The sequence below is a fragment of the Pseudorasbora parva genome, chromosome 18 (genome assembly GCF_024679245.1).
Source record: "Pseudorasbora parva isolate DD20220531a chromosome 18, ASM2467924v1, whole genome shotgun sequence".
NCBI lineage: Eukaryota > Metazoa > Chordata > Actinopteri > Cypriniformes > Gobionidae > Pseudorasbora > Pseudorasbora parva.
In genome coordinates, this window is record NC_090189.1 from 6,819,922 (window position 1) to 6,845,172 (window position 25,251).

At 35.7% G+C, this 25,251-nt stretch overlaps 3 protein-coding genes across 4 annotated transcripts in view; 1 reads left to right on the plus strand and 2 right to left on the minus strand.

Moving 5' to 3' along the window:
- Positions 1–325: 325 nt before the first annotated feature.
- Positions 326–6,267, minus strand: uck1 (uridine-cytidine kinase 1). Its single transcript, XM_067423563.1, has 8 exons — positions 6,135–6,267; positions 4,343–4,660; positions 3,826–3,985; positions 3,564–3,660; positions 3,110–3,252; positions 1,816–1,910; positions 1,391–1,439; positions 326–1,299 (listed from the first exon to the last, which is right to left on the minus strand). The coding sequence occupies exons 2-8, from the start codon at positions 4,430–4,432 to the stop codon at positions 1,100–1,102; spliced, it is 834 nt and encodes a 277-aa protein (XP_067279664.1). The 5' UTR covers positions 4,433–4,660; positions 6,135–6,267; the 3' UTR covers positions 326–1,099.
- Positions 6,096–9,667, minus strand: dnlz (DNL-type zinc finger). Its single transcript, XM_067423564.1, has 3 exons — positions 9,308–9,667; positions 9,043–9,182; positions 6,096–6,668 (listed from the first exon to the last, which is right to left on the minus strand). The coding sequence occupies exons 1-3, from the start codon at positions 9,587–9,589 to the stop codon at positions 6,506–6,508; spliced, it is 585 nt and encodes a 194-aa protein (XP_067279665.1). The 5' UTR covers positions 9,590–9,667; the 3' UTR covers positions 6,096–6,505.
- A 3,253-nt stretch (positions 9,668–12,920) lies between these two features.
- Positions 12,921–25,251, plus strand: part of lrrc8aa (leucine rich repeat containing 8 VRAC subunit Aa) — a 37,234-nt gene continuing 24,903 nt past the window's right edge. For both annotated transcript variants that reach the window (XM_067423566.1, XM_067423565.1), the window contains exon 1: positions 12,921–13,087. The gene's annotated coding sequence lies outside the window, so the exon portion shown is untranslated. The remainder of the gene's footprint in view (positions 13,088–25,251) is intronic.

Sequence of the window (25,251 nt, forward strand, 5' to 3'; positions counted from 1 at the left end):
CTTTTCTATTTATCAAATAAAGATTCAAACGGTCATGAATCAGTTTATTTATTTATAATAAATAAGCAGTGGCTTTGGGAATGGCCTCACAGGGCAGCAAAGCATTCTGGGAATTGTTGTCTTTCATCCCCATGAGACAAAAATACATTTTCTGTCTTTTCTCAGTCTAGAAGGCACCAAATTCAAAAATAATTTCACATTTCTACTGCATTAATGACCCAGTTTAAATACAGATTCATCTTCCCAGTGCTGAAGTACCCCTTTAAGTGTGTTTCTATATTAGTTAATATTCTAAAGGGTTACCCACAAAATTAGAAATAAGATGTGAAGTCACATAAGCATGTTCTCTTTAATATTTTAAAAAAGGTTTGTACAAGAAATGCAAAACTGTTTTAAAATATTCACATTTCGGAACCAATTTCGGTAACATAAATTATACAATGAAACATTCAAAACAAAGAGACACAACATCGGAGATAGTGAGATTAATATTTTAAATACTAAACAATCACTATAATTCACAAGAAGTATTTTACTTCATCTATAATGTCTTATCCCTGAACAAAAACAGGAGTTTATGATCTAGATAAGGCGAGAAACACCCATATCAAGCACTGAAACCGTTTAAAATGCCTTTATACTCTTGATAATAATAATGAAACCAGTGTTTTTCATTCATTCATTTTTCATTCTGCCGGTGTGACTGAAAATCTCATGTTTTATAGTGAAGTTACATCCCAGTGAGACGAATCGGGCAGTAAAAAGCAGTTTTTCCTGACGTACCGTTGTCGTCACAGGTACTTGTTGTTATCAGTACAGGTACAGGTACTGGTTATCACATCATTTCAGAGCAGATTAAAATGATTCGTATGTGAATGATGACAGATAATGTAGAACATTAACTAGTTCACATATACAGATCTGTTCCACTTTGAGGTCAAAGGTCACACTGAGGGTCAGGTGACTCCGATAAGCAGCAGAAGGCATTCGTAAACGGTGACAAGTGAACCTGACAGAGATCATGTGCTGGAAGCATGCAGAAAAATTCAAGCGTTCAGGTTTTCTGATGGTTTGACTCTCTTCTGCGTGTGTGTGTATGTTAATGTGGTCGTGTGCTGGGCTCCAGTAGGGGGCGTTTCGCCACAAGATTCACGCCGCCGCTAGAGTTCTCGCCGTGTTCGGCCACGCCCCTCTTTAGACTCCGCCCGTGGGCGTGTCCGTTGACTGAACCCCTCTGCCATTTGCAGATGTCACCGTTTAGGATGTCCTGAATATGCTGAACAATCAGGTTTATTGCCACTGAAGATTTAAAAAGACAAAAGAGAAGCGACAGGTTTGAAAAGCAAGGCTTAGTTTCATATAGGCATTAATATTGTTGGCTCATATTTACCCATGTTATCAACTCCACGAGGTATTATGACATCTGCATATTTCTTGGTCTGAGTTGGAGAGATTTCACGAATGCATTAAATAACTATCACATGTTATTTCAGCTTGTGTGTGTGGGCATGTTTTTGTGAAATATGAGGACACAAATGTGTTTAACGACATGGGTATGACACAGGTATTACAAGGAGGGTGAAATATGAGGACATTACCCATGTCCCCACTTTTCAAAATGCTTATAAATCATACAGGATGAGTTTTTTTGAGAAAGTAAAAATGCAGAATGTTTACTGTGATGGGTAGTTTTAGGGGTAGGGGCAGTGTAGGGGCATAGAAAATATGGTTTGTAGAGTATAAAAACCATTACGCCTATGGAATGTCCCTATATGTCACAAAAAAAAAAGTGTGCGTGTGTGTGTTTCTCCTCACCGGAAGGCAGAACTCTTCAAAGGCCGGTTTAACAAACGTAGTGTACTGTGAGAGAATCTGTTCCAGATCTCGACCTCTCTTCATGTCACGCAGAACTAAACACACAATATCACACAGACGCTGTTATACAGGAAACCTATACATCCATGGTATTTATTCTAATATTTCATATTTAGGTAACACTTTATTTTAAGGTTTCCGTGTTACAGTGTTATTATACATTTAAGTATTGAGTAATATTAATGATCTATGTTTGGTTTAGGGTTAGTTGCGTGTAGTTATGCATAATATACTGTTATTACTATACGTAATAACTACGTTTTAAAATAAAGTGTTACCAATATTTACATAAATTGAAATTAAAAAGTTTAAGAAATTTCTGTTTAAGAAAATAAATGGTAAGAAAACAAATTGATCAAAAGTGACAGTAAAGAATTCTTCAAAATATTTCTACTTCAAATAAATGCTGTTCAAATAAAACTAAAAATTGTATCATGGTTTCCACAAAAATATTTTTTTCTTTGATAATAATCCTAAATGTTTCTTGAGCAGCAAATCCTCATATCAGAATGATTTCTGAAGGATCATGTGACACTGAAGACTGGAGTAATGATGCTGAACATTCAGCTTTGATCACAGGAATTAATTACATTTTAACATATACTCACATAGAAAACAGATATTTTAAATGTTAATAATATTCCACAATATTACTGTTTTTACTGTATTTTTCATCAAATACATGCAGGAGAAGAGACTTCTTTTTAAAAACACTAAATATTACCAACCCCATATTTCTGAACAATGTACATCATAATTTTCTTAGTCACAAATGTAAAGTTCCTCTAAGTTTTGCCCATTTTAAATTCTAATATCTAATTTTGAGTTTATTTTTTAACTCTTAAAATGCACTATAACTATAATTTATAAGAATAACACCATAAATACAAGATTAAAATATGTCTATAAAAAAAAAAAAACTGGAAAAGCAAAGCCTGAACGGAACGATAACAACACTCATTTTAAGTATGTTAAGTTATTTTCCCAAAAAAAATTTGTAGCACTATTTTACAGTCTTGTTTAGCATGTGCATACTATGTGTGTGTGATATATATATATATATATATATATATATATATATATATATATATATATATATATATATATATATGTGTGTGTATGTTTGTATGTATGTATACACACACACAATAAATAAACACAAACCTTTATGTTAGATGCGGTGAATCATGATATAATAATTTAAAGACATTGTCTTTACACTTGTGTGTTTTACCTCTGCGAGACAGGCGTACATCTGAGTCTGTGTCTACGAACAGTTTCATGTGGAACATGTCTCTGACTTCCTGTGTGTAGAACACCAGAATCCCTTCAAACAGCACCACATCTGCGGGATACACACATATCTTCTCTGGCAGCCTACACACACACACACACACGATTTAACTCATTAAACACTGTTATCAGACATACAGTCACATGCTATCAATGTACACGTAGAGAGAGAGAGAGAGAGAGAGAGAGTGTCAGCATGTATTTCACTGGTTGACATGTCATTATGAGGAAGTTGTGTGTGTCTGGTAAATCCTACATTAGGAGGAAAAACATCCCCATAAATGACTTTATTGGTCCCTATGAGGAAACAAGTTTATAAATCATACAGAATTAGTTTTTTTGAAAATGTAAAAATGCAGAAAGTTTTGTGTGTGTGTGTATGTGTGTGTTATTGCCTGGAATGGGTGACGAAGTCGTATGTTGGAACCTCCACCACCTTCCCTTCTACTATATCCTTCAGCGTCTGACACATGAACTCGGTATCAAACGCATCTGAGAGAGAGAAAACATAAGAGTGCAATGAAAACTGCCCCACATGTCACTCCAGCCTTATTTTGCTGCCCTTGTTGCGTGAGTTTGTTTGTAAGCAGATAAAAATCAATCCACAAGAGGGTGAGTAAATGACCACTGCATTTTCCTTCATGGCTGAATTTGTACCTGGATGGTCAAAGTTGTACTGGCCTTTCAAAGCTTTGGCCTTCTGCTCTGGAGTGAGGATCCGGTAGAAACTGTCCTGGCTGACGATCGTGACTTTCCTGTGGTGGTGATCCACCTTGTTTTGACCCAAAAGCTCCATGATTTTGGCGCACACCGTGGACTAGCAAGAGAAAAACAGCAGTTAATGATCTGGACTGACAGTCTATTCCATTTTTAATTGCATCAGCCTGAATATCATTACAGAGACACCCGATTTTAAGATAAGACATTGGTATAGTTCATTTGTAAAAATCACATTGCATTGCCTATATTCACTTGCTGCATGCATTTTATACATTATGATTTAACTTTCACTTAAATGCAATGCACTATATGTAAAGCAAAAAAGAAAGACATGCTGACTGAGACTAACCTAAGAGACATTTATGCATTTTGAGACATGTACAGGTTTGCATGCATTAAAACGTCAAGGCCAGCAGTATGCATCACTTTTCATCATGCATGCACTGTCTCGTACCTTTCCACTGGCTGTTCCTCCGCTCACCCCGATCAGGAAAGGACGGTGGCGCGGCCGCTCGGTTTCACACAGCAGTCCGGCGGGATTCATGCTGGTACAGTTAGACAAACTGCGTTTCCTTCAAGTAAATCCTTCTGGATGTGATCGGTCATCAGTTGAAGGCTGTCCGTGCGGTGTGTGTGTGTGTGTGTGTGTGTGTGGTCAGTTACCGCCTGGTTTCACTACCAGCCATGCCCATGTCCGATGAAGTCATCCAATATTACTGGGCTGTTAAAGGGAACATGACACTTCACTTCCACCACGAGGCGCTCAGTGACTCTGGAAGACATTTCCTCATTGAGGTTCATTCAAATCTCATGGTGTTTTTTGTCTTACATGAGACATCTGTAGTTTAGAAAGTATCATCTTATAAATGCCCCAGATTGATTTCTGACATAAAAGTGAAAACTGCTTCATTAGTCTTTGTAATAATGTTGTTTAATGCAGCGTCGTATGATCACCGCAAACGGCTGTGATTGGTCCGTCCTGTTTTACCGCTGAGAAAAGGAACAGGTGTCATGTGACCTTCGCCGCTTGTGCCCGTTCTGGACTATAATTTACTGATTTGTGTTGAAATAAGGAGATGTTTTAATAGATGCTGAATTGAATGGTTGCACAGAATTACAAGTAGAACTATTATTTGATACTGACCAATAAGACCAGACCGCTAAGCCCCGACCATTGTCGCATCCCTGCTTTACTGCTGAACGCCATTCTACCTCCTATTTCTGTTTAAATATGGTTTCGCTTCTGAACGTTGCTGCTGCGTCACGCTGCGCGCGCAAACTCCGCCAAACTTGTAAACAACGTCATCATTAATTGCAAATTCTGTAAAAACAAAAAAAACAAAATTCTGATGTAGTAGCTAGAAATTAGTGTATGGTGACTCTTTGAAAACCGACTCTTTTGCTATTTACTTTATTACTACTCCTTGCAACAAAGTACATTAAAGGCACAATATGTAATTTTTCACCTCTAGTGGTCGCCTATTCAAAACAAAGGCGTAGCCAGATGATGACAAGATTGAGCGTGAAATACTGGGAGATGTAAACGTCACCTCACAGCCGGTGGAAAAGAATCAGGACGGGAATAATGTTAATGGATGAGATTATTAACGGTAGTATGAAGCAGGGCCAATTGTTGTGGAGCTGAACGAGGCCGCTGGAGCAATTGCTAATGAGAGACGTTAATTTTAACATATTGTATTATATTAAATGTTTATTGTATCAATAAGAAAAACTTTGCATGATGGAGAAAATTGGGTATGACATCATTGACGGTCTGTGTCCTGGTTAAAATTGCTTATAATTACTAAGTAATTAACTAATTTTCCCTCAGGAAAAAAGTAACATAAGGGATTACTCTTAATAATCTCCCTTTCTGGAATTTAATTACAGCTACTTCTGATGTAATTGCATTAAACACAGTATAGACTATAGGACAATTATATATAAAACAATAGTGGATTTAACATTAAAATTAAATGTTAAAATGTAAATTTTTAATGTCCATTTCTCCCTTTACACACTTTGGTCCTCAAGAATAATTTATGCAATTGTATTGTTTATTTGAAAGAATCCCATGTTTTGTGTCCATCCCTGATCATCTGATTGAGGTTGATATGGGATTTAGAAAGTAACTAGTAACAAGTTATCCGTTACTTTTTAGAGAGAGTAATTAGTACAGTCATCTAATCACACTGTTAAAGATGTAATTAGTTGCAAGTAATTTATTACTTTATAGAGTAACTTACCCAGCACTGCTTAAAATATGCTTTAGTCCATTTCAGAATTTCCAACCCTCTTAGTTTGGATTGTTTTTTGCTCGTGAATGTTGTTTGTTGCAATATCAGTATTGATTTAGATGTATTCATGTTTACCAGTCGAAGGTCGTTGATATAGTGCAAGTCATTTGAAGAGGTCAAATGATATTGGAGTCAAAATATTGTAGTGACCACAAGGGGGAGCCAAACTCTTAAAAAACAACAACTCCAAAGTGCCGAGATGGTTGTTTTTCTCTGGCTTAATAAGAATATAAAACATATAGAAATACAATGAAGATCTCTTGGTAATTACTGGACCTGAACTGTTTTAGACAGTCAATATAAATGTTGATAAATGTCAATCATGTTTTGTCCGACCCGTCGCTCAGATGTGGCGGTTTCTGTTCATCTGGATTATTTCTTGACACCTCTTTTATTGATTCCTCGGCAACAATTTCCAGGGCCTCGTTCCCTTGAACTCTTCGGACTGATTCTCCTTTAGCAGCCAGGATCTCTTCGATGTTTCTATGGCAAATACAGAACACACACACAAGTCACCGTCACAATAAATTTTGTGTCATAAAGCTTTAGAGCTGGACTTTTCAAACTGGGGTTTAGAGAAAAACAGTGTAAAAAATTAATTTAATTTAAAATATTTAATTAATTTTAAAAAATATAATTTAATTTAATGTAAAATTAAATTTAGAAGTACAATTACAGGACTTTAGTAGAAAAAAGAAAACAAAAAGATTATATATATATATATATATATATATATATATATATATATATATAATATAATTTATTTAAAAAAATCTTCACATTTATAAAACTCAAGTTAATGTAATATATTTTTGTTCAATAATAATTTTATTTTAGACAGTTTAATGGTACTAATTAATATTAATGCAATAATTATAATTTTTATTTAATTAAAGTCAAACCTGCACACAGAGAAAGACCTTTTGTAACACAATACACATAACATCAAAATTCTATAAAAATGTATCAAAAATGAATATGCTTTTGGCTCAATTTTGCCGTATTGTTATTGCCACACCAGTTCATTGGTGTGTACAATAGTGTGCTGTGTGTTTGAGTGGGTATGTCTGTTTTGTATTCTTAATTTTTTCATGCGGTCCAATTTTACTCCATTGTGGCTGAATTATTGATTTTATTTCACACATTTGGAAAACCTTGCTTCACGTTCCAGTCACACTAGTTCATACATGTGTGTCTGTGTTGTCTGTTTTGCACATATTGATAATTAGTGTCAAACTGTTGGAAACTCAGAAGTGAAGACCAGGAGAACTTGGGATATATCTATCAAGCAGACGTTATTCTTTATTGAGAACACGTGCCGTCCGTAGCTGCAGTCATCAAGTGTAATTCAAAACTGTATTCACTGTAATTTAGCCACATTTCAGGGGGAGGGTGTTTTACACAGTAGAGGAGGAGACAATCTAAACAAAGGAATGCAAATGTTGGATAGGTAAAGGGACATACCCCCAGACATTTCAGTGTCACCTGTCCTAATCCTATCAGCATAACAATGGCATTCAAAGGCATGGATGCAAATCTCGTCACTCTGACAGTATTGCTCATACCTTCACATTATCAGAGACAAAAGCACAACTGTGCTCTGAACTTGTCATACTAAATAGTCAGAAGGTGCATAAAGCCAAAAGACTAATGTCTCAAACACATGGGCTGATTAGCTTGATCTTGTTAGAATGTAAAACACTATGTACATAACTTTTCATTTATATACTATTTAATTGGAGCTTTGATATAACAATGTATAAATTTGTAAAACCACAACCCCTTCATTGCTGTGCACTTTTTTCTGCATCGTGGCTGATTTGTTTATTGTACACACAAAAAAATTCTTGTTCATATTTTTGCCTATTTCCCATTAATTTCCCATGATGCTAATTTTAAACTACAAACAACACTATTGTGTAACACTAAGTGGTACTATTTTCACATCCATTTTGCTTTTTTGAGGTCACATATAGCGATTACTTCAAAGGTCAGAGTTTCGTAACATTTCGATGAAGTAGTGATTTTTTTAAATTCTAATTTTTTTTTTTTTGTAAGTAACCTAACAACACCAGAGGGTTAAAGGTACAATATGTACGTTTTTTTTTATTAAAATATCTAAAAACCAATAGAACAATGTTATTTATCTAGCTAACTTGTGTACTTACATTATCCCAACTGTCTAAATAAATGTTTAAATCCAGAGAAATAAGCAATTTTAACCAGGACATGGACCGTGTCTGTGCGTTGCCTATTAATGACATCACACAAAAATGTTCATAGAAACCATGGAAACGCCAAAGAAGCTTTCATATATTATGTGCTCTATTAGACAGGTGAGCAACCGTTTGGATACATTCATCGACAGAAAACTAATAATCATTGTTATATCGATCAACACAGTTAGTCTTATTGTTTAAATCTTGTTTTCTTGATTTACGTCGAGTACCATGTTTTTACCATGTCTAATACTGATCTAGCTCACTGCAGTGTGCAACAAGTGTCTATAGTAGCTGCCGAGCGTACACACAGAGTAGCATTATATCATAACTTTCAACACACTCAAATGTATATCTAAAATTATACAACAGCAGAAGCGGCGAATGTGGCATAATCAAGCTACGCATTTGTTATGAATAAGCCAACTCTAGCAATGAAAAATTACATATTGTGCCTTTAAGTAGCTTTTATAAACGTGCCTTGGAAAAAAAAGCATTACTAGTGTGTATCTTGAATCAAAACAATGGCACTAACATATATGCAAGTTGCTTTCAGTTCAAACATGTCCTGCTTTAAAGAAGTACAGTATGGAACCGCTTGCACAGCCCTATTTTCCCTAAAAAAATCCCATACACACCTTTTCCCCTCCAGGTCAGAGAACCAGTTCAGGTTATCAGCGATGACGTGGTGGTTGTTGCAGCCAGGACACGTTACTATGACGACACCCTTGTGATAGGCTATCTTGGATATTTTCTTCATGGAGCGAGTGGAGCACACCTAACGAGACAACACAGCCTGAGTTTTGTAAATAACTGAGCAATGTTATCTAATTAGGCTAGTCAACAGTTCCCCTAGCTGAAGAGTCACACACACATAAGTTATACTGAAGTATTTGATCTTACTTTGCAAGTGTACACCAGTTGGTAGTGCGTCGACTTCACCTGTCCAATGGCTTCAGTCCTGCACGCAGAGCTTGTGAAGCTCCTGCAGAAACTCAATCTGCCTCCATTCTGTGACGCCAGTGATGAATTAGTGAAGTGTAAAGAGGTGTTTGGGGCTGCTTTCTCTGCCTCCTCGTGTTTGGCTCGAGCGGGACCGTGTGTTTTGTGTACAGACAGACTTCCCGCACCACGTGATCTCGCTATTCTCGGTCTGAATAAAAAGAAAAATAATCGAGAGCCCATTATCGAAAGGTTGCTTATGTTTAACGCGATATCTCTCAAATGTCAAACAGTTGAATCACTCGTCGCTTGCTGATGACGTCAAACCTAAGCCCCGCCCATCATGTTTATTTACCAGTGACATGTGGATTACATCAGTTTGAGTTAAAAGATGGAAAGAATGGTTTTCAACTTTTTACTAAATACATGCAAATAATTGTTTTTGAAAGTTTTTTTTAAATCACAACAGAGAGCACAAAATAATCATACGCATGCGCGCATACAACAACTTAATAGTTGAATAATTATCCATTTTTTTAATGGGCAGATAATACACGTAATATCTTCCTGGGGGCCACTGACATTATATTTTAGTGAATTTTTCTGGCATCATACATGTCACGAAAATAGACTGTAAAAAAATGACTGACATCAAATGTATCACTCTTATGGAAATTATGTAATTATCATTTAAATCTGAATCAGGTTCAGATTGTTTGTCATAAATCAACATATCAGGAAAATGTTATGGGGTTTCTAATCAAAATATTACTTTCTGTTATAAACAGGGCATTTATTTCATGTGTCCTTCTCAATAGGACACCGGGACTTAAGACATGTTTATCAGGCATTTTAGGAGACACAATGAGTGAATAGGGAAAGAAATTACATATCAATGATCCTATAAAATATTAGATATTATTATCAAAATGTTGCCAACTACTCCGATTATTACACTCCTTTTTTCATTAGCCTACATGTTGCTCCAAGAACATTTTAATATGCAAATTAGATCCAGTGTATAAATACATTGCATTGAATGTGAAAACCCATGGCCATGTTTACACACATAGCCATTAGATAGCATATCAATTAATTCTGTTATATTTTTCATAAATTAGTTTAGAATCATCTTTAACCAATGGTGGGTTAATTATTTGAGTCCCAGGGTCCACGTACGAGGATATACCATAACATATGAATAAAATATATTTATTCAACAACAACAACAAAAAGTAATGTTCTAAACAATGTAATGACATGTAAACAATGTAATGACATTGTAAAAAATACCAAATTTACACGACTTTGTTTTCCTGGGTCGTTTCCTATAGATATATGACTTACGGTATGTGCTTGGTGGCTTGTATATCCCAAACTTTGCTCACAGTGGTGTTTCAATGACAGCATGCACTGATAGCCAGCACGAGGAGTCTTTAAAGTAACATAGTCCTGCATTATAAACAAACCTAACGATAACGGTGGTGAAATGGTCTTATAGCCTACGCACCACACGCAAGCCTAAGCCTATTTTAGGTGAATATACTGTATCATGCTATTATTATTGATTCATCATATTAGTAATCAGTGGTGAAACATCCCGCGGAAAATGTTGTAACATCTGCTTTCCTTTTTAGCCTTTGATGAGAACCTCATGATGTCATAGACAGTAACGTCATATTTCCGTTATTCAACAGTTGTGACTTCTCTTGACTTCCCGCGCGCGGCCTGTGTCTTGCGACAGTTGCTTCGGTTACAGTTACAGTAAACGGTCAGACGACCTTCATCTCACAAGGATAGTCTGCACCGTCCGCTCCACCCTGCGTCAAAGTCACGCCCGCGTGTGCGGTATCAGCGCGGCCCCAGTCAACGCGCCCGGTCGCGCCGCAGTACGAAATACAAATTATACTATGGCTAAGGATAATTCTCATGAATATTAATTAACTCGTGTTGACGTTAACTGTCACGTTCTTGGAGTGTCCGTCACGTAACGTCATTAATTATTCATGATCCCGGCTTTCTGACCTGAGCGAATGCAGATGTGTGAGATATTCATGTTATTTAAAAAAAAGTCACTACGAAAATTCAGGAAAATTCAGGGGAAAAAAAGCTTTAAATTATATTTAATCATTAAAGAAAAGGCCCATACATTTTAGATACGTTTTTTAAATTGCTTATAAAATTATATAAAACTCAGAGAAGGTTAACAACAATATCTAAGACTTATCAAATTGGGAAAATCAGAACCTAGAATCAAATGAGTTGTATTTAAATGATAGATATTTTAAATAATATAATATTTTATAATATATATATCTCACACATCTGCATTCGCTCAGGTCAGAAAGCCGGGATCATTTTATTTATATATATATATATATATATATATATATATATATATATATATATATATATATATATATATATATATATATATATATATATATATATATATATATACATATATATATATATATATATATATATATATATATATATATATATATATATAAATAAAATACCTTATTTATATATATATATATATATATATATATATATATATATATAAATATAAATATAACTTAAATATATATATAACTTAAAACTTAATTATATATAAAATATATATATTTAAGTTTTATATATAATATTATATATATAATATTATATATAATAGAATATATATATATATTATATATTCTATTATATATAATATTATATATATAATATTATATATAAAACTTAAATATATATATATATATATATATATATATATATATATATATATATATATAAGGTATTTTATTTATATAATTTATAATTTATTTAAAATCTATAGAATTTAAACTTAAATTATTGTATTTAAATGATATAGAATTTAAATAAGTTATATAAATTATATAAATAAAATCATTTATTTTATTTGTATACTTTTTTAATTTATATCATTTTTTAAAAATCTGGATAATTTAAATTTATATTATTGTATTTAAATTATATAGATATATTTAAATAAATTCTATCAATAAAATAGATATTGATAGAATATATATTGGCTATAATATGATATATATATATATATATATATATATATATATATATATATATATATATATATATATATATATATATATATATATATATATATATATATATATATATATATACATATACATAGATATACATATATATATATATATATATATATATATATATATATATATATATATATATATATACGTTATACAATATGAATTATATAAAACTCACTTAAGTAAATATCATAGGTTAGAAATAATACGGCAAAAATCAGGCGATCAGAATCATAATTCATGAATCAGAGATTTTAAAGTAAATGTACCTAATGTAATAAACTAACTTTGCAGTGCTTCGGCACTTTGTCATGCAAATGAATCTCCGTTCAGTTGAATAGATTCGTCGATCCACAGTCAGACCGGGGCCCGCGGGGTTTCTTTCAGCCAATCAGGATTGGCCTGGCGGGCAAACGCAAAGTTATGGCATTAATGTTAATGAGCCAAGCCTTCGCTGTAGTAGGATTCGAACCAGACGCATCCCGGGAGGCTCAGCTGACGCGTATTCCTGGGCGTGGCTTAGCCGCGTTCCTCAACTCTTTCCTCGGGCTGCGGAGTGCGAGGCTGCCGCTGTGGATCGAGGACCGGAGGAAAGACATGTATCAGTTATGCGCCACAGGAGCCAGAGATCCACTCAGTAACGAGGCCGGTGAGTTGCGTCCGATGTGTGTGTGTGAGTGTGTTTCTCAGGGGTTTGGATGTGTTCAGGGTGTGTTCGACAACACAAAAGGCTTTTAGGAGACCATCAAGACAAGCTTTAATTTTCCACCCACGGAAAATCATTAAACTGCAGGCCAAGGACTGACTGAGTGTGTGCGCTTAACTTTTGTGCGTCTTGAGTTAGTCTATAAATGAATGAATTGTTGTGTTTCGGTGCGTGTGATTTTCGCTATCCACTGCGTGTTTCCTGTGGTTGAGTCTGGATCTGGATCTGATCTCATGTAATTTTATAGGGCCCCCTAAACTAGGGCTTTTCAAAGTGGGGTCTGCATGTGAGCACTAAGGAGTCAATGCAAAAGTTCAGAGAAAAACTGTGTAAAATAAATAAATACATAATAAAAATAAGATGAAACTAGCTAAATAAAATGGATTAAAGTCAATAACAAACTGGCTAAAGTAAATAAATAATAGAAAGTAAAATTACACATTTTTACAGTATAAATTGGATCTTTACACATGTTGCTGCCTTTTTACGTTTTAGTTTGGGGGTCCCCTTGCACGGGGGTCTGTGGCATATAAAAGTGATCCATTACAGCCTGATATTGATTATCCAGCCTCTCAGACCAATTAGAGCTGTGTTTTTCTCCACTTACTGTAGTATTAAAACGTTTTTTGGACACTCCCTGTTGGGTGTGTTGTGGGTTAGTGGTTAAAAATCTAGGCTAGTAACCTGTTGGTTGTTTAAACCTCATAATAGGGCACCGCCATTGTGCAACTGAGAGGGTTTGTTTTTCACACAAAGCTGCCATATTGCTTCAGAAGACAGTACAGAAGTGTCATGGACTACTTTTCCATCATTCACGTTAGTTTTATATAGAGCATTTTGTCATATAGTGTTTGCTTTGGATGAGGATTTAATGCTGAGCCGAAGGCGAGAGATGTGTGTTTTGAACAAGTGCAGGCCTGATGTTTTTCTCCACGCGTGTGAAGGTGCGTTTGCTAGCTGGAGCAGGAAGCATGTGTCCCAGGAAGCATGGTTGATCTGAGCAGGACACACCCGTCGTAATTGACTGGCTGCAGTTTGGGATGTAAAACCCAAAGCCCGCATGTCTGTGGGACGCCTCACACAAGACCTATGACCCCATAAACCCACCAAATGCCCCTTTTCTAGCTTCTGTGAAAGAGACGAATGCATAAACAGAATGGTTACACAAACACAAACTGATGTCTGATTGAATGATTCATTCCTTTAAGTCGGATCTTTTAGTTAATTGAAGTATTCCAGGTCTTAAAATGATTCATTCAGGAATCGGATTGATCTGGTTCTCGAGGTCTCTGTGACTGCCTATGCGCATTTTATATAAATAAACTATATAGTACACTTATCAGGGCTCGACATTGTCGTGTAATGTGCTTGATTGTTCATTCCCTTGTCCGAGTAAAAAAGTTGCTTGTCCAGAGATTTTTATTTTATTTTTTTGTGATGTAAAAAATAATTTATTCTGAAGCAACATATTTAAATCTGCATTTATATTTACCCCAAGGTATTTTTTTTTACATTTTTAAAAAAGGCATTCCCCCCTAATGTTGTTAAATTTATGCTTCATCTTTTATTTCAAATTCTTAAATTTGAACAATAAATCAAATTAGTATATTAAGACACCGGCAAGTTTACCAATTTACACAAATGTACATCTCCAGCACATTTTATATATACCCAAAAATCAAACAAGGTTCACTTCACTTCATTTTCACGTCTGTCAAAAATTTAGGCTGGCAGTCGGATGGGATATTAGAACCAAAAACATGCTATATATATCAGGGCTGGGCGATATGGCCAAAATTTCATATCCCGATATAGCTCATTTGATATCCTGATATTGCTGATAACGATATAGCAGTTTTTCAGTTTATGAATAGTCTATACAAAATTGCAATGTGGAAATGCAGTTTGAAATGATATACAAAACAAATAAAGGTAGTATGGACTACATTTTTATTTTATTTCGAACCTTTTTTTCAAGCAAGACTGTTGGTTAAGTTAACACCTGCCATTAAAATATTTCAACATATAGCAGCAGCCAACTTTTAACAGTAACACCACCCAGACTTCTCTTGCAGCATCATGTAGGTGTAAAGATGTTTCCAAGTAGTATTCTTATAGAGCAGGCAATAGAAAGCAACTCGGATCGAGTGTTTGCACCAACTCACAAAACCGGCGTTTCTCGACCGTGTAGATTGGAACCATATCTTTGCAGATATGCTTGGCAACCGCAGAAGTGATCTCCTTCCATCTGCGGGAGCTCTGGCTATATGGTGTGCCACACGTAAAAGCCTGTTGCAGCGGCTGTGTCCGGTGTTTGTTTAGAGCGCAAACGATAAAGCCTTATATGAAACGATAGACATTTTATATCGTCCAGACGATATATTTCGTCATATCGCCCAACCCTTATATATATATATATATAGAGAGAGAGAGAGAGAGAGAGAGAGAGAGAGAGAGAGAGAGAGAGAGAGAGAGCTAACTTTGCAGAGCTTTTTGTAAGGAACAGAACAGACCATAATTTAGTTCATTGCTCAGGTAATATCGCCCTTGTTTGTGGGAGAAATACAAACGTCTGATTCGTGACTGAATCATTCTTTTGATTCTGATCTTTTCTATGAATTGGTTTATTCCAGTTCTCCAAACCACTCTGAATGAAATATTGACAAATTAGATTAATCATGTTCCTTGGTTCTCTTGAATCTGTAATGCCCTGTCCCGTAGACTTCCATTACTGTAGAATGATGTTTTGTTTTTACAAACTAAGTGTCCAGATTGTCATCTGTGGTAATTGAAATTATAGATAGAGCTTTTTATTTCACTTTCCACTGCTGAAAGTGCAGTTTTATATCAAAGTGCACGTTTAATTGCTTTGAGTGGTCAAATCTCCTCCATCAGTATAGCACTAGAGTCCGTTTCTCTGGTATTTTGAATTAGAGAAATAGTGAGGGTTTATTTGAGTGTCATTATGAGTGAAGCCCTTTCAGCTGAGGAGCCATAGGAGTTCAACACGCAAAGACAATTTAACATGTTAAACCCTCATTACTCTCTGTAACTTTTTTTGACAGGACAGAGTGTGATGGTCATAGAGATGATGCTCTAGTGTGTGTGTTTGGGTGATGTCCGTCTTTAACACCAGCCGTTAGCAGCAGATGGGCACAGTATGCCCTTGGGGGGAACAGTGAGTTAAACAACAGACCCTTTGTGTGTGTTTGCGAGACGCACCTGGATTTCATGGGACTCAGGAGTCAGGACAAAATGTTGTGTGGAGAAGAGTTTGTTTCATGTGTTCACTCACAGGCTTAAAAAGCTAAAGTTAAAACAGGTCAGACACATGAGATATTGTCAATATGTTCTTTTTTCCAGAAAAGCGCAGTTTTAGAGAGCTCTAATTATTAATGATGTGTAATGTGTTAGGCAGTTTTTCCAAAATAACAATATAGCCATTGTTGTGAGGATAGAAATATGCATACATTTGAAATAATTTGCAAAAATAGAGACAGCAGACCTGTGCAAGGGCTATTCCAGACATGTCCAGTCCACGAAAACAAACCTATTTCTTTCTGCCTTAATTTTTTTCTTGATAACTGATAGTTCCACATTTGATTATTGGTGGCAAGTTATAGGCAACTGTAATCCAAATATCTGTCTAAGAAGAGATGTTATTATTATTTATATATATATATATATATTAGGGCCGGGACTCGATTAAAAAAATTAATCTAATTAATTAGAGGCTTTGTAATTAATTAATCGAAATTAATCGCATTTTAATCGCATATAAATATTTTACCTGAGAACAATGAGAAGTAATTTTTCACATGTATTTTTAGTATACCATTGAATAATGACTGAATACATAAGCTTAAACAACAAAAAATGGTTTATTTATTTCAGTCCAGCAGACCAGCGCAATGTTTGCCATTAAGTTTAGCAAAAGCATATTTGTGATATTTGAGGCTCGATGTGCTGCGGTAATACGCAAATTCCTTGTTGTATAGCTTGCACACAACCCTGCTCTTGACGACGCTTCCGTTCTTTCGTTTTTTAAAACAAAATTTCCCGTCCACGGGGCCGAGCAAAGCGGTCTCATCAGCTTCTTCGGTCATGTTCACTCATGCCCTGCGTCTCAATCAGCTCCCTAGTTCCCTAGTCAGGGCACTGATCAGGACATAAGTCAATGGGCTGACTCCCTGATCAGTGCCCTGACTACTGAACTAGGGAGCTGATTGAGACGCACCCATGGTTTGTTGTTGTCTTGACTCCGGAGCGCTAGTTGGTGTTCCAGTATAATCGGTCCGTCGAAACTCATTCATTGAAAAACGTTCCGCGGTGCAAAAATAATTGCGGTTAAATTTTTAATTTTTTTGCGTAATTAATTAACGCGTTAAAGTCACGTAATTAATTAATCTTAATTAACGCGTTAAAGTCCCGGCCCTAATATATATATATATATATATATATATATACATATATACATATATACATACATACATATATATATATTAGTGCTGCAACGACGCGTCAACGTCATTGATTACGTCGACTACAAAAATACGTTGACGTGCGTGAAATGCGTCGACGCGTCACACTGTTTACATCTCGTGTAATGGCATACAGGGAATGGAGAAAGTTGCATTCTATCACAAAAACAGAGACCACTGTTATCAAAAGTATGGGAATACTTTAAACAGAGGACAAATAAAATGGCCCTTTGTTCCCTTTGCAAAACCGATATGGTGTACCACGGCAGCACAACTGCGATGCGTGAGCACCTCAGAGGAAAACATCTCGGCGCTCTCCGGTGTTACAGTTTAACTGGTTTCCGTGTGATCTGGTGACCAACGTCCTGTTCAGGTCTGATATTCTTGCGCTTGCGGCATTCTGAGAAGTTGAGATGTTTTTAACTCGATGCAATGCGGACGCGCCTGGAAAAAACGAGGGGACATTCTAAAACGCTTAACGTGAAAAACGCTTAATGTGGCTTAATGCACTAAGACAGTGTTAAAAACACACCAAACTCAGGAAATATCATATTAATGAGGTATACTATGTACAAAAATTCAGCTCCAGGTCTCTGGAAACCATGCTAAACCATAGCAGAACCCTGACTACTTTTTTTGGTTTGTGATGCTAATGGGTCCTGCACACTGTGCGGTTTTTCAAAATCCTTTGCGAATGTCCCTTGTCAGACTGTACGAACATGATCGCCATGTCACACTGTAAGATCTCAGTTGACATTAATGTCAGACTGCACGATAGTTAAGGCGCGCTAAAAACGGACGCGCGCAAGAAAACTCACCCGGAGTTTTATATCATCAATGAATGACGCGTTCAGTGACAGTGAGCTGAATTACACACGGGACTGAAATGCTGGCTACAAAGAAATCTCTAGTACTCGTTTTGGTCATAGTTTGTCTTGAAAAACGGAGATATTTGACGGTCGTCGTAGGAGAAGTCACACTGCAGGATTCTGTGCCAAATCTTCTGACACTGCCAGAATTTCGTCTGAGGTAAAATTTGATCGCAGCGCTCATTAATCGGCTGCCGGTGAACATGTCAAACTAACGACCAAAGACGTCAGATTTTAGCCTAGGATCTGAGGAATCTTTTAGGATTTGCTAAATTTGTCCCAGACGGCCAAATCGTGGCCAAAATCGCACAGTGTGCACCCGGCTTAAAGAACATTTCATGACGTCTCAGACAACTGTAAATTTATGGCTACTGTGGTTTAATTATAAACGCTATCATAAACTCATATTTACCATAGTAAAATAATTGTATGCCTCTTTATTATTTTATACTGTAAAAACTTCAACCACATTGTTTGAAAATGAATAAAGGTTGAAATATTATATTAGAAGTTGTACTTATATTTTTTTTGTAAAGTTATCCAAAGGACTCATGAGCTAATTACAAAAAAGAACATTAGATTAATGATTTATTGTAATAAAAATAATCGTTAGATTAGTCGACTAATTGAAAAAAATAATCGTTAGATTAGTTGACAGAAAAAATAATCATTAGTTGCAGCTCTAATATATATATATATTGATCAAAATGTGAACCAAAAAGGTTATTTGTCCAATAATTATCAATATTTTTTGCTTTAGAAGTTTCTTTGCCATATAGTGAACAAGATTTTCCATTTAAAGAAGGTTTTTGCCATGTAGCAAGTTTTTTGCAGCAATTTATTTATCTATTTTACAAGAAAATCTGTCTCATTCTGATCTAGACGTCTCACGATGAAGGTTCTCTGTCATAATCATAACCATATCTTGTCCTGTGTTTGTTGTGGCAATCCAGGGGAGCACAGACTGTAATGCACATAAATCTAACGGTCTGTTATTATGACAATGTTCAGATTCAGAGAAATAGGAACTAACAGAGAATACAGTTTCTCTTTTGTTCCAGCTTTCCTGTTGATGGGCTTTTTTCAGCTCGATGACGTTGCTTTCTAGAGGTTATGAGAGAAGTCAATGCTGCTTACTTTGTACAAGTATTTATAACATGCGTTTACTTTATGAGGGAAAGAATTTCGTTTTTATGCTGTATGAAGTATGACCCTCATTACTGTGATGAGGAATGGGGTGTTTTGTGTGGAAGCCAGAACACTGAGGAAAATGTCAAGTGTAGTTACATTCAAAGAAAGAAGCTTTTATCTCACACAAGCTCACGGTAAATGGAGAGAATGAGTGTGTGTACACTTGCATTGCATTGCTAAAGATTATTGTGATGGAACAGACGTCTCATGGACGGCCAGCGCTAGTCTAGACTGGATCAGTAGACGAAGCCGGACAGAGACAAACACACTCGGTTGGCCTTGTGTTAAAACAACACGTCTCCAATCGCTCCTAAAGGAAAGAATCTGATCCTCAATGCACACAAACAGACGGCATCTTCTGTCTACTCTCTGAAGGATATGAGGAAGTTGTCAGCGTAGAAGACGCTTTTGAAATAAGGGCCTCCAGCTTTGTGAAGAAGGTGGTTGTGTGGTATATGTGTGCGTACAAAGGTTTGTGTTTGTTAATTGTTAATAGACTTTCAGCCGAGACACGTTATGCTTTTAGTTTTTCAAAGGAATATTTTGCCTAAAAATTTAATTGAGATGGATATGAAAAGTGTATTAGATAATAATATCCTTAAATCTAGTGCACAAATATTGTCTACTTTTACACTTCTGCCACTTTAGGAGCTTGTAACTTTCATTATATGGGAAAGAGGTGGGGAGTAAAGATAATATAGGGTCATTTGAGATGGACAGATTTGTAATTTGGGTGAGTTATTCCTTGAAGTTATTGTTTTTATGTGCTTTATTTCAGTTTTCCAGGTGTTTGTCCCACTCCCACAGGTGTTATATTCTTCTTCAGTGCGTTTCTAAATGACTGTAGGTGTGAGTGTGACTTTGTGGAGGATCTGAATGTGAATGATGTGTGAATTGTTGGTCATAGAGTGTAAGTATGTGTTTTTATTTTTGGTGAATCGTGTGTGAATATTCAGATGGTGTGTGTCTGGGAGATAAGGAGGTGTTAATGTAAATAGGGTGTTGTGTGAGTAGTTGACAAGGAATTGGTTTAGGGTTTCTAGTTTTAGCTTTAGCATATGGTTACAGTGGTTGAATACTGGTCATTGTTAACTAAAACTGCTAAAAAAAAATGTTCACTGAAAAAAAAATAAGCGAAAAACTTAAGTAATGTTGCTTTGACAACTAAATTACAATACTAAATTTGCTGAAACTACAACTGTAAAAAAAAACTTGCTAAATAAAATTGATTTCTTTAAAAAAGAAAAAAAAGAAGTAATGACCGACCCCAAACGTTTGAACCATATGTATATTGTTGCAAAAGATTTGTATTTTGAATAAATGCTGTTTTTTGTTGGGGTTTTTTACGTTTTATTAATCAAAGACCCCTGAAAAAAAGGTACTAAATGTTATTAAAAAATATTAATAAACGCAACAGTTTCCAAAAGGATGATTTTTGAAGGATCATGTGACACTGAAGACTGGAGTAATGATGCTGAAAACTCAGCTTTGATCACAGGAATACATTACAAAGAAGTTTTCAATTGTAATAATATTTTACAATATTACTGTTTTACCCAGTATTTTGGATCAAATAAATGCTGCTTTAATGAGCATGAGCAGAAGAGATTTCATTAAAACGTTAAAAATAGTAATGTTTCCAAACTTTTTGACCAGTACTTTGAAATATTTGAAGAAGAGTGTCTTGGATTTCCTTTTTTCTACATTAATGTGAATTCCCGAATCCAATGAGCACCTCCAAACATCTCGCTGAACTCCCTGAGCACCCTAGACTTTTTTGTATTTCCAAAATATAAATAGTATTTATATATAAATGCAAAAAAAGGCATGTAACAAAATTAGGCTACTAAACTTAAACAAGCATTTACATGAAAACTTCATAAAAAAATAAAAGCCAATTCAAAGTATTAATACTATAATAGTATATAAATAATACTAAAATAACACGCTTACTAGTGTTAGGTATAATTTAAACTTGAGCATTTCCAATTCTGCTTATCAAGTTAAGTACCAAGTTTTGATTTAGAAAAAAGTTGTCAAAAATGATATGTAAAAAATGATAAACATATTTATCCTGTCTTATTTATTAAAGGACAACTCCGGTGAGAAATGAACCTAGGGGTAATTAACAGATGGTTACAGATAGGGTTGGGCATCGTTTTGATTTGAACGATTCTGATTCCGATTCTTACTTTCGATTCCGGTTCTTTTCGATTCTCGATTCCGATTCTTTGAGGGGTGGAGTCAAAACATGACACATCGATATTCAATGCTATTTTCAATATTTTTCGCTGCATATACTGTCAATTAGAAAATATATATTTTTTGTCTGTCTTTTGAAAGTCTAGGCAATCAAAAATTTCTTCTGAAGAGATCACTTTATATGATAAAGCTTTTAAGCTTTTTCTCTTATATAAACATTGATCAATTACTATTAAAATTATCTCACAAATATTTGCTAACTCAATGTATTTTTTACAACGGGGTAATTATGTTGCAATAGCTTACACACAGCACAAGTAAGCTTGATTTCGAATGGTAAATTGAATTTAAAAAGACGACTAAACAGTAATTACATAAGAACAAATAAACATATTACAAAAAATAGCACAAATAAATAAAATAGAATAAAATATATAAATGAAATAGACTGCTTTATTTTTTCAGGTAGGTCTAAAATTCAGGTAAGAAACTGAATTAAAAAACGCAAAGTGGCTAATTAAATTTAAAATAACATTGGATAATGTTTTTTGTAGTTTGACTTTGAATAACAAATGACTGCTGTCCCTTTAAGAACTGCGGCACTCATGGATCCTGAACACTGTTTCTGTTACTCATTCTTCATTTCTTCCTGAATTGTTCACGACTTCTGTTTACATTAATACTCTTCTAAATGTGCACGGATAATTTGTTTGAGTGTATTTGACCAATAATAAGCTGTAAAAAGAAGCGAATATTTGCACTTGTATGCCAGGGGCGGCTTTATTACGGTAGGCTATGTGTGTGTGTGCGCTTCAGATGTGAGCTTGAAATCTGAGGGATTCGTAGAATTATGTGCAATCCCGCGCGAAATTCAGATCGATCACACACACTAACACTAACACGCTGTCGTAAGGAAAAGTCCAGCAGATCGCGCGTCCGTCGTGTTCAGAGGGTTAACCGGGCTGAGTGAGAATATGCGGCTGCGTGTCAACTCGCTGTCGGTCAGAGAAGGAGAGGAGAGGACAGCGGGGCTGGGATCGATACTGTAGAAACTGAGCAGGCTATCGTATCTTTTCAGATATTTCAGTATCTATATTTTTGACAACACTAGTTGCACTGTTTCGACCCAGGCTTTTTAAAAGTGAAATAAATCCACACTTCAGAGCGCCGTTTACCGGACTTCCATGGCTAAAAGAACAGGCGGGCGCGCACCGGAAATCAGGTGGCCATGGTAACCAAAACTTGCGCGTTTGGAACCGAAGATCGGAACCGAAAACAAATTTTCTAAACGATTCCGATGGAATCGTTATTTTTGAAACGGTTCCAAGTTGGAACCGGTTCTCGATGCCCAACCCTAGTTACAGATTAGATCGTTCTCTGGGATGCGTTTTCATCGAAATCGAATGTAAGGAGTTTTATCTTTAAAAACAGATTAGCTTATAACACTAGTCTATGGGGCACAGGGTAGTGAAATTAAATCGCTAGTTAATACGACTAACACGGCTCAAAATAGCCTCACACTAACACGACAGCATAATGAGGGTCCCTACATGCAAACCGAAGCATTGAGAACTTTGTAAGAGTACAAACAGTTTAATAAGAAGATACGTTGTAAACATAGTGCCTTGCGAGTTCACGGACAGCAGCCATCTTGGATAACAGTCTCGACTCATCGAGCGACGAGAGCTCTGCTAAGTGATGAACTGTGACTTGGAATCTCACATGGTCCGTTGTTTCCGGAAGAAAACACTGAACACAACAGAGAAAATAAATAAATAAAAATAAAAATTTCCATGTTATTATATTTCACAAACCTAATTTCTATCGACCAGCTCGCTTAGAACAGCGCTCGTAGATCGATTCGTCAAGACTGTTTTCCAAGATGGCGCCTGTCCGTGAACGCATAAGGCACTATGTTTACAACGTATCTTCTTATTAAACTGTTTGTACTCTTACAAAGTTCTCAATGCTTCGGTTTGCATGTAGGGACCCTCATTATGCTACCGTGTTAATGTGAGGCTATTTTCTCCGTGTGTACGGAGCCTTATTTTTATAACAAGTATAACTGATTTGATTCCCAACCCTAACTCTTATTAGCCAAAGTTATAGTGATATTCTAGTCTTCAGAAATCACTTGAGTTTGAGCGTTTTCTGCTCTTTAGTCAAGTAACAGCACACCTCTTGAGCTCTACAAATGCAAATCTAACCAGAGTTTAATGGGCCCTTAAAGGGGCCCTGCATAGACAGAGGGGGTGTTTCGCATTAAAAGGGTATATATTTGCATTTCAGAAAATGCTGCCCAATGGCTTTAGGTAGTTGACTAAATTAGCAACACAATATAATATTTTAAGTCATCTTTGACCGTGTTGTATATTCCCTTGAGGATGTTTTGAAGCGGAGCTGCTCTATAGTAACTTGGAGGCGTTTCAGCCCAATGTGGAATTTTTACAAGGTCTCTCAATAAACAATCGCTGGGGCCTTTTCTGTATTTTCACTCCAGCTCCTGAATGCCAAACGGAAAATTCCCAGCCTTTCCTAGTCTAACTATAGATGTTAGCGGGGCGATTCTCGATTTCTACTGAGTCACTGATTCCAGACTCCTCATCGTGCACACGCATAAGGCCTACACAGACGCCCGTGTGCTGTCTGTGGTCGTCTAAACGCTGGAATGATTGATTTTGGGAGGGAAATTACAGTTATCTGTCTGGACGCCTCATTAAATCGCTTTTTCTTTGTTCATCTCTTCACTTGTGTTCTCTCTCCTGTTTCGCTCGTCGCTCCCATTAGCTTTTTCCCCAGCTAATAAGCTCAGCAGCTCTTTCTTTTTCTCTATCCCTCCTCTCCCTCTCTCCTCCCCTTTTTATTTTGGTCTGTTTCTCACATAATGATTTCATGTCTTGATGCTCGAGTCATATGGACTAATATATGGTGCTTTGACATTTATATTATGGGTAGTGTGTGTGTGTGTCGGCTCGTCCTTTAATGTGAATCATTCATTGTTTAACTTTCATTCTGTTAATGCACAATCATCCGGGGATTTTGTAGTCATGGGGCTGTGTGTGTCTTAATTCACATGCATATGCACTATAAATATGTTTCTTTAGTGTTGTCAAAATCTGTTGCATCGTACTGTTTGCAAATAAACATTTAGCTACATTACAAGTCTCTTATTACATTTATATAATCATTATTATATTAATCATGTTCATGTGCTTGTCCTTCGGACAAGTAAATCGTTCATTCACTTGTCCGAGTAAAACATTTGCTTGCCCGAAAAAAGTTTGATATTTTGTTTTATATATTATTATTTTATATATTATTTTGTTGTGTTGTAACTATAATTTATTTTGAAGCAATATTCTCA